Below are 9,779 nucleotides of genomic sequence, written 5' to 3'. Positions count from 1 at the left end.
AGTGGGTGTAAGCCAATAAAACAATGAAATAATTTTGAAAAAATTGAAAGAGGTCAAAGTCAGAAAGCTTTTGATTTCTTTTTGCATTGACATTTGTCACTGAACAAAATCCATTAGCAAGGAGCAGCCTGAGTTTTAACACATCTGAGACTTTAAAAATGTTAATGTTTAATAGGGTGTGCTCATGCTTTATATATCCCTGATAACAATGCATGGGCTGATACGCATCTCTTGAGGTTGTAAATCAGTGGCAGAGCCTTGCAAGGCACATAAGCACTTGGTGTTCACTCTCATGTTTTATTATGTTATCAGAACTCATTGACTGAATTATGGCCTTATAACAGCTCTTTGTCTGCATTATCCTACTGTTACTGTAGCATTATTAACCTGTGTCCCATTAGAAGATTATATGTCCTTCTCCAGATGAGCACAGAGAAGTTAGATGATCCTGTGGCTGTTTAATGTACAGGCTCCTTGTCTAGAGGAAGTGCTTATTTCCCTGAGCTATGCCCACAAAGTCTGCTTACCTGAAGATGCTATTGGTTCTGGCCTGGGCTGGTAGAAAGACAAAGACATGTGAGCAGGGAGCCACATTTTCTCCCCAGCCCCATGTGGGATGTCTCACCTGCAAGCCGGCAACTTAGTCACATGCTGTGTTCAGGATCGCATACTGGAAGCCAAGGTCTGTGAGGGAGAAATGGAGATGAGGACATCACGTTAGTTATATTTTAAAACTGCAATGATTCCCTCCCACGGCAGAACTCATCTGTCATTTCCCACAGTGCATGCATCAGTCCAGCAGGTTACAAGGCCATGGGCTCACTACTTGAGAAAGATTTCATCCTCTATTATCACCAGGTACAACCTGAAGCTTTACAGTGAAAGCCCTTGAGAAGGTGCTCTTGCTTTCTATGGCAGTAGCCAGCTCTACTCCAACAGAGCAGTGGTGGCTACATGTAAACAGAAACAATACACTTCCTCCGTTGGTACCCAACTGGGCCCATGTAGGGTTTTTTCCTCACTCATACTGTATCTTATCAAGTTTCAAGAGTCCCATGGTCATACCATTTGTTTGGAGAAGAGTCTGGCAGAACAGGATATTCTTGGAAACGTCTGGGAGAAGAGGGTGCAGACCAAGACCTGACAGCTGTGCAGCAAATCTTGAAATGGAACATGACCATCCGTTGCCCTCCTTTCTTTGCCCACCCTGCCTGGTCCTCTTCTGCGCAGGGTAATGCCCCATTGTGAAAAACTCCACTCCGGCTAACAAGCCTTGAAGAACAGGCAGACGTGCAGGCACCTTTCATGTCAACCTAGTTAGAGTTTATTGATTCCCTTTGCCTTCAGCTAATGTACTTTTATTATTATTAATAAATAATCATAATTTTTCCATCACTGGAGCCAGCACCCGGGAGCCTTGGAGGATTCTAACAAAAGTATTATTAAAACTAAAGATTTCTAAAGGGTTGAACAGCAGCACGGCTCAGTAATCTGATAGAATCTGCAACTAGGGAGCAAAATATCCCTACCTGAGAATATGCGATAGAGCATCAAGTTGGCTGTTCGCCCAGAGCCACCATTTAAAACTGCAGTGTCCTGTTCATGATCACTTCTGCTTTACTGTCATCCCCCAGGGATGCAAAAGGTGCACATGGCTCCTGGGGAGCTGTTGCCCGGGCATGCGGGCTCTTGCAGGACCCTGCCCTGGCATGGTGCATGACTCAGTACACCTGGAGCGCCAAAACTGTTGCTGTGTTCTCCTCCTGGCTGGCACTCCCTCTGCCACAGCTGCCCAAGGAGCCTCTGACCTCCCCGCCCTGCCTGGCCAGCTGCAGAGCCTGATCCTGGCTCCTCGCGGGTTGCAAAGATCCAGGATCTCTTTCCTGATCTAGGCAGAAGGATTGCCTGGAGGGGATGGTTTCTCCTAGAGGATCGCATGCATCTGCTCATAAACAGGCAGGACAGATGGGAAGCAGTCATCACCAAACTTAGAGACAGACATGGACATCCAGGCACACAGTCCTCTGGACAGTAAACTGTGAAACAGTGACTGAAGTGGTTTCAAGGGCATTTTGGAATTGCAGGTAGAGGATTTTGGGGACAAAGATCAATAACAGTGTCAACCATGTAAACACTGTCTTGCTCAAGGAGGTGATTTTACTGGGGTGGCAGGAAAACAAAGAGAATCAGAGCTCTCACCTGATTAGACTCACCCGATTATCTCACCTGATAGACCTACTGTCACCTTCATTCCTGAATTGGCACATCCTCATGCCATCACCATTCCAATTCCTCCTTGGTCAGCCTTGTCTTCCCTGAGGACAGATTGCCTTCCTTGCCAGCTGCACCCTGGGCCATACATTATCGTGGGCTTTCCCTCCTGCGTCCTGCTTCCTCCATTGCATCACCAGTGGTCCAGCTGAGTTTTGTGACCTGGCACCACGACAGCAATCCAGCATGGGTCCTGTCCCTTCATTCTGCCCCTGAAATCATGTAGACCACAACATGCCCATAACACAGATTTTCACTGGAAAACAAACACCTTGCCCTAGTGTTGTAGAGAAATAGGATCTCCAGATTAAGATAATCCATGTCTCAGAATAAAATAGGGTGCTTTATTTGGCGGGGGAAAAAAGTAGATCTGGTCTAAATAGAAGTAAACAAGACTTCAGAGTCCTTTTCTCTGTGTAAAGCCACTTCAGGCTTGTTCAGGCGATGACAGAAGGGCTATAAAAGGACCCCAAGATGCTCACGCCCACACTCTGGTGCAGACATGGCCATACAGAGTCTGCTGCAGTACGTGGGCTCTAGTTTGCTGCTCTCTTTGGCAGCAGGGCTAGTCGCTCTCCTTTACTTCCTTACCAGCTTGAAGAAGTCGGTTTGCCATTTGCCTCCTGGGCCGCGACCTCTTCCTCTGATCGGAAACTTGAATGTGGTGGACCTGAAAAAGCCGTTCCAGTCGCTGACAGAGGTAGGGTCTGAGCGAGCAGGCAGGAGGAAAACATGCAATTCCTGCAGCGAGAAATGCAGCTAGGGAAATGGAGATGCGATTGTGTTAGCATTGCGTAGAGGGCAGAAATGAGATACATAGGCAGGCTGGCAGAGTGACTTTACCTTCAGAGGTATACACACACATACACCTATTTATATACATAAATATAATACACACATTCTTTCCTTTATACACACGCAAGTGTAGACCTCCACCCCTTGCAGTCAGCTCCATATCGTTGGTATTTTGAACCCTTCAGAGCCTGTAGAAGACTCGAATTGGATCAGTCTGCTGACGGATCAGGACTGTTTGCCATGAAGAGATGTCTGTCTGCAGACAGACCTCTGCGAAGGAAGGGGGGGAGGAAGGGAGGGAGGGAATCATCCCCACAGTAGAGGAGATGGGTTCATACGTACATTTATTTCCAAAGCTAATTATATCCCTGCAATGCAAAGCTCAACTCTGCCTCCTCAACCCTTCCCCTGCACGCACACACTGCCCAGGTTTATTTAAGACTTGATGCATGGCTTTTCTGTATCTAGGTAAACAAATTGCTTTTTCTTACACAGCTCCATGGTTACTTTTATTTCTCAAAGAGAAAAAAAAGACTCAAATATTATAAAGCCAGGTGCAATATTTTTGTTTCAGAAAACGTCTGCTCTGTTCCCACAGGGAGGTGGGGACAAGTCAATGTGAATTCAGATTTCTTCTGGTTTCTGTAGAGACAGTTGAGGCGCCATGAGTGACTTGCCACATACCCTGCGTGTGTGCTTACCAGACACTACAAGGGGATAAACCCAGTCCCCAGTGAACTCCTTCAGCCACCTGAAGAGCCGTGGTGAGGGGCCAGTGCAGACACTGAAATTCTCCAGTTAGTTGCAGAAGAAAGGGCATCCTGGGCTGCAAAAGTACAGATTTCCTATAGCAGTGTTCATCTGCCTTGATTTACAGTGCAGAGGATTGTGCAGAGCACAATTTTGATGGTTCTCTGCTCCTGAGCTCCCGGCTGATCATAGGTATGTTTGAGGGTGCCAGTATGGAAAAGCAACTATTTTTGACAATACTGGGGGATTTTATGATACAAATTTCACAAGAAGGCACCAGACTCATTTCCTATAATCTGCCAAGCAGCTTGCTTTAGGCTTTCAGGCCTGCCACTTTCAATACTTTTGCTGCTGAGAAAAAACAGGGTTGATGCCAAGAAGTGCTAATGCAAAGAAATGACCAAAGGAAGGCTAGGAGGCGGCTGTGATTCCCTGCCCCTGGCTCTGCCACACACTCCGTAAGCTGCTGGGGATGAAAGAACCAGTGTTAATGTTATCTCCCAAGTCGTCAAACCACCATTTGATGAAAACAAATTCAATTTGTCTGCTGTAATAACAGAAGATGCTTCTAATCTGAAATTCAATTTCCGGAATGTATCTAATGCATAGCAAATGGTAACCCAGGCACATCGGAAGCAAGAAGACATTTGGAGCGGATGGTTTGCAGTGTGCTTAAACGAAGTCTAAAATACTGAGTGAATGATTAGATTGTCAAAGCCACCCTTCTGTGTAACAGATGATTCATATTTAATTTGCTATAAAAGCCTGGAGCTCCTGTGACATTATCTACAAGAATATGCTTCCTAGCTGGATTCAAGTTTCTGGTGGCCCGCAAATAATTTTGCAATGACTGCTACACTACCCACCTTGCCATAATTAGAGACAAGTGCTGTCCTGAAAGACAGAGCTATTGTCTAGCTTTGTTTTCGTAGTGTTTGTGGCTTCAACCTCAAAGATGTGTGCACACCCGCTTGCCTCAGGTCAACGGCATTAAAATAAACAGGCCTGCCTGCTACAGCATTTTCTAACCAGCCTCCGAGTGGTAGGATTGCTAGGCTGGCCTGTTACTGCAGAACACCACAGGAATGCAATGGCATTTTATTGACTTCTCTGATAGCAGACACCTTGTTGTGCAAACAGGGTGCAAGCAGAGATGCTGGCAATTGATAGCTGTTGCTTATTAGTTGCTTTACAGCAGCACCTGGAGACTTCAGGCAGGGCTGGGAGGCTCCTTTTGGGCTAGAAACCACCTAGGGTGGCTACTGATAGCGTTTGGGTCCCAATCTGGTTTTGGATTAACATATTTATTCACCTTGACAGCTCTCCAAGATATATGGCAATGTCTTCACTGTGTATTTTGGACCCAGGAAAGCTGTGGTACTGTCTGGATATGAAACCATCAAGGATGCCCTTTTAAATCATGCTGAAGAATTTGGAGAAAGGGCAGAAATACCCATATTTAGGCAAATGACACAGGGAAATGGTAAGCAACCTTTTGGTTGGTTATTGTTTGTAGTTTGTCTATGTTCATTATATTGCAGAGAGTATCATCCTCTTACAGACTGCTTTTTGTTTATAGAAAAGCCTATCAAGTAGCTTTGGTAGTAGTGTGTAAGAAGGCCTTACAAACATTTACTAACCACAGGTAACATGAGGATGTTACACCTTTATTTTAGGCATAGCATTCAGCCATGGAGAGCTATGGAAAACTATGAGAAGATTCACCTTGTCCACACTGCGAGATTTTGGAATGGGAAAGAGAACCATCGAGTTACGAATCCTGGAGGAAGTAAATTCCCTTATCAAATATTTTGAATCCTATCAGGGTGAGTGTGAAGACTTTCATCCAGAGACAGAAAACATGTCTAGCAGAACAATAAAGGTTAATGAAAGTTTAACTCTGAGCAAATGGTATCTCATGGTTAAAGTTCAGCATACACTGAAGTAGGTTATTATACTGAGGACTTAAAACATTGAAACCGAGTTCCCTACTGTGCATTCTGGGTGGTAACTGAGTTTTTTCTTTGGGAGCTCAGGACTACATTTCTGTAGGAAACCAGACTGGAACGAGCATAATCCCATCATCCTTTGTTTTCATTTCTTGAAATACAGGGAAACCATTCGATACAAAAATGATACTCAACAACTCTGTATCCAACGTCATCTGCTCTATATTGTTTGGAGAGAGGTTTGAATATGATGATCCTGTATTTCTAACTTTGCTGAAGATGATTAATGAAAATACTAAGCTCTTGGGCTCCCCTATGGTGCTGGTAAGAGCTTGATTTTATGTTTTAGCTTTTAGGTTTTGGGGGGATATGTGGTTGCCTGTGTTTGTCCTCCTGGCGTCCCACATCTTGCTTGAGAACAAGAGCGGTATCAGCCCACGAGCCTGCAAGGAACACACCTGCAGTTCTGTACCTGCAACACACAGATTCACAGGCCCCTGCAATTAGTCTGAGAAGCCTATTTAGTAAAAGAAAAAAAACAAACCACCAAGTCTTCACAAAAGGAACTACTTTACCCTCTTTGAAGAGCAGAAGTGCAATATGTCTCTCATATCAGAGATGGGCCCTGAAATGCAATCTTAAATCTGCCTCCTTATCTTACACCTTCAGTAACTGTCTTAGTTCTGTCTCCCCTATAAGCAGGTTTGACAAACTTCTTTTTCTTTTATTTTGGCCACTGAAACTGAATCTTGGGAAACTAACAGCTGATATAAGTCCATTTCTTCCTGACACAAAGTCTCTCCTTTGAACACCAGTGGAGCAGTCTCTGAGCCGCTCTGTGGCTGGTGTAAATCCAGACTAGCAAAGCCTGAAAAGCACCACCCGAGCACAGCTCAGAGCTACACACTGTGTACAGACACTCTCCCAGGATGAGGCACCAGCTAACAGCCCTGGAAGGAGATTAAGCTGATGAATCTTCCAAAAGTCATGGCAAGGACTCGTGCAGAGGTATAAGAGAGAAAACACTCTGTTTCTGCAGCAATTCATAGCTGCTTGGACTGCACAAACAAATGTGGGGGAATTATGGCCTGAAATGTCAGGGCATGTGACAAGGGACCAGCAGGGTGATTTGATATACCAGTATGTGTTCACAATGCCAATTAACAGTAAAGACTTCTCTTGCTCCACAGTTATATAATTTCTACCCATCCCTTGGATTTCTCTCTGGAGCTTCCAAGACTGTGCTACAAAATGTCAGTGAACTGGGTGATTTTCTCCAGAAGCTCTTCCAGGAACACAAAGAAGAATTCAATGAAAGTAACTTAACAGGCTTTGTTGATGCCTTTCTGATGAAGCAACAACAGGTACTTTAAAGCTAAGTCTCAGAGTCTTTCTGTTCTCATAGCTCTGACTTCATATTAGGACTGGCCATCTGTCAGGGATTGGGAGTGAGTGGAAACAGAAGAACTGCAGTGAGCATAATATATCAAAGTTCGTACCCACAGTGAGCTGTGCTGTACTCACTCCATAGCTCCACTGAAAGTGCTGGTTAAAGGGAACTCGTCATGATGTCCCATGTGTGGGAAATGTTACCACTCAGCACACAGAAGGAGGAAATCATCCCAAACCTTCCTGCAAGAATGGGACAGTGATAAACTTCATTGCAGTAACTAAATTCCAACTAACCTAATAACTAGACCTGGGGATCACACGTACGCTTGGGACCAGTCAAATTCCATAGAGCACGGGCTCTAATGCTAAAATGCTAAATATCTCCTTTCCCAGAGCATATGGAATCACAACAAGCTGAAATGCAGATAAAAATGGTGGCAACACAGTTACATATTGGTACCGCTTGCTGTAAAACTTATGGCCGTTACCTGTATGTTTTGAAGGAGTCAAAGAAACCTCACACTATGTTCAGCAACAGAAACCTGTTGTTTTCAACCCTGGACCTCTTTACTGCTGGGACTGAGACTACTTCTACGACTGTGCGCTGGGGTCTTCTTCTGATGATGAAATACCCAGAAATTCAGAGTAAGCCTGAGAAGTCATCTTGTACAATATACTGTTGCATGCTTAAGGCTGTGGTTGTGGAAGGGAGTGGAACTCATTCAGTGTTGTCTAGAGTAATTATTCTGAGTACTCTGAGAGCGATAACAACCGTTGACTTTACAAAGGAATTTTATTCAGCTGGATTGCAATAAACCAGCCCAGCCAAGTGGGAGAGGCTAAGGGCCAGTCTACAGTTACAGTAAAGCTCCCCCATCGTTATTCTCCCGCAGGCTATGGGCTTACGTCACTGAAGGTCTCCTCAGGAGCTGATTCTGATCTTGTTTCAGTGGAAGGTTAGGGGTAACAAAGGTGTGTAATCAGGATCAGCCATGGGGTGTACTCTAGTAACTCAGTTTAAGCTCCCTTCAGTCAGCAACAAACCTGAAAGAGCCACACCATGCCCTGGCTTACCCACTTCTGCTATTCCCAAATATCCCTCAGAGTTTTCCCTTTTCTTCATCTTGGCCAAACTAGAAGCCATTTAAGTTGCAAGATAAGAGGGTTATCAGCTTTTTAATCCTGTCCTCTCCCCAAGGAAAGATTCAGGAAGAAATGAACCACGTCATTGAACCAGGAGAGCTGCCTAAGTTGGAGGACCGGAAAAAAATGCCTTATACAGATGCAGTGATACATGAAATACAAAGGTTTGCCAATATTGTCCCAATGGGTGTATCACGATCAACTCCTAGGGATGTAAATTTCCAAGGCTACGTGATTCCTAAGGTGAGCTTTGAGGCTAGCAGCTCACACTATATAGATTTCTTATAGTTTTGTTTAAAGCAGACAAGTAGAAAGGATACAAAAATCTCAAGAGACTGTGACATGTGGTTTAATCTATGATGTGATCCTTTGTCTTGGATCCAGGATAGCTGTTACGAACATGCACTGGACTGTGGTCTGTGACAGGCTTTGATTAAATCACACTGGTTTGAATCTTTTATGTCAAATGTGGAAATTCTACTTCAGCATCTTTCTTGAAAGACCTGACTCTGTAAGAAAGGAATGTTTCATTGTCCAGAAGGACAGCAGCAGCTACTGATAAACAGGCAGAGCCGCAGTAAGGCAGGGAAGCATCCCCCCTGTTCTGTTTGCTGTGGCTTAGCCTTATTTGCCTCTTCACATTAGAAAAAAGAAAGCAGCCTAGCTCAACTAGGAAAGTGATCTGCTGCAAACAGCTACCATGAGTTTCTGTGATCCCTTTCAGGGTACAGAGATTATTCCGCTGCTGACCTCCGCTCTGAATGACGAGTTACACTGGAAAACCCCGGATCAGTTCAACCCTTCTCACTTCCTGGATGCCAGTGGGAACTTCATTAGGAGAGAGTCTTTTATTCCATTCTCCATAGGTGAGAGGGGGGTTGTGCACCACCTGGGGCTAGGCTAATGGCACAGGGACACAGAACACAGGATGGGGGATTTCTGGTCCTTTCTCCTGTCCACCATTGCTGTAGGTAACCACCTGTTCTTTGAGATATCTTGGAGACACTGACTTACCCTCAGTTACTGAATCATTTCACATACCTACAGGCTTCTGTGTGGTTTGAGACCAAGTCAGTAGCACCTCTAACATACAGAGAGAAGGAAGGAAAAATTTCCTACCTCAGCAGCCTGCTCTTATGGACTGTATATCCAGTTTAGCATGTCTCAGACATCAACACTAACAGTCACGGTGCTGATCATTTACTTCTTTCCTGGTTGTTTTCAGGACGAAGGGCTTGCCTTGGAGAAGGACTGGCCAGAATGGAGCTGTTCCTCTTCTTTGCAGGCTTGCTCCGCAAATTTGTTTTCCAGCCCCCTCCAGGAGTGGATAAGTCAGACCTAGATCTCACTGCTGATGTCGGCTTTACCTTGAACCCCATGCCTCACCTGGTTTGTGCTGTGCCCTATAAATGATCAAATGACACGGTGTTAGAGTAGTGAACACTTCAAGGCTGAAAGCAAGTCTAGCTACAGGGGGAA

The 9,779-nt window shown here is 44.8% G+C and overlaps 1 protein-coding gene and 1 long non-coding RNA gene across 2 annotated transcripts; one reads left to right on the top strand and one right to left on the bottom strand.

The window, feature by feature from the left end:
* Positions 1-2,983, bottom strand: LOC114015599 (uncharacterized). The gene is made up of 3 exons (XR_003559613.2): positions 2,863-2,983; positions 2,227-2,483; positions 1-684 (listed from the first exon to the last, which is right to left on the bottom strand). It is a non-coding gene; the product is annotated as an uncharacterized LOC114015599 (long non-coding RNA).
* On the top strand, positions 2,620-9,779 carry LOC102060022 (cytochrome P450 2K4-like). The gene is made up of 9 exons (XM_027803967.1): positions 2,620-2,971; positions 5,137-5,299; positions 5,493-5,642; positions 5,929-6,089; positions 6,956-7,129; positions 7,661-7,802; positions 8,356-8,543; positions 9,025-9,166; positions 9,526-9,779. The coding sequence occupies exons 1-9, from the start codon at positions 2,774-2,776 to the stop codon at positions 9,711-9,713; spliced, it is 1,506 nt and encodes a 501-aa protein (XP_027659768.1). The 5' UTR covers positions 2,620-2,773; the 3' UTR covers positions 9,714-9,779.

Source organism: Falco cherrug, chromosome 4 (genome assembly GCF_023634085.1).
Source record: "Falco cherrug isolate bFalChe1 chromosome 4, bFalChe1.pri, whole genome shotgun sequence".
Classification (NCBI taxonomy): Eukaryota; Metazoa; Chordata; class Aves; order Falconiformes; family Falconidae; genus Falco; species Falco cherrug.
This window is presented reverse-complemented; position numbering and strand designations above follow the sequence as displayed.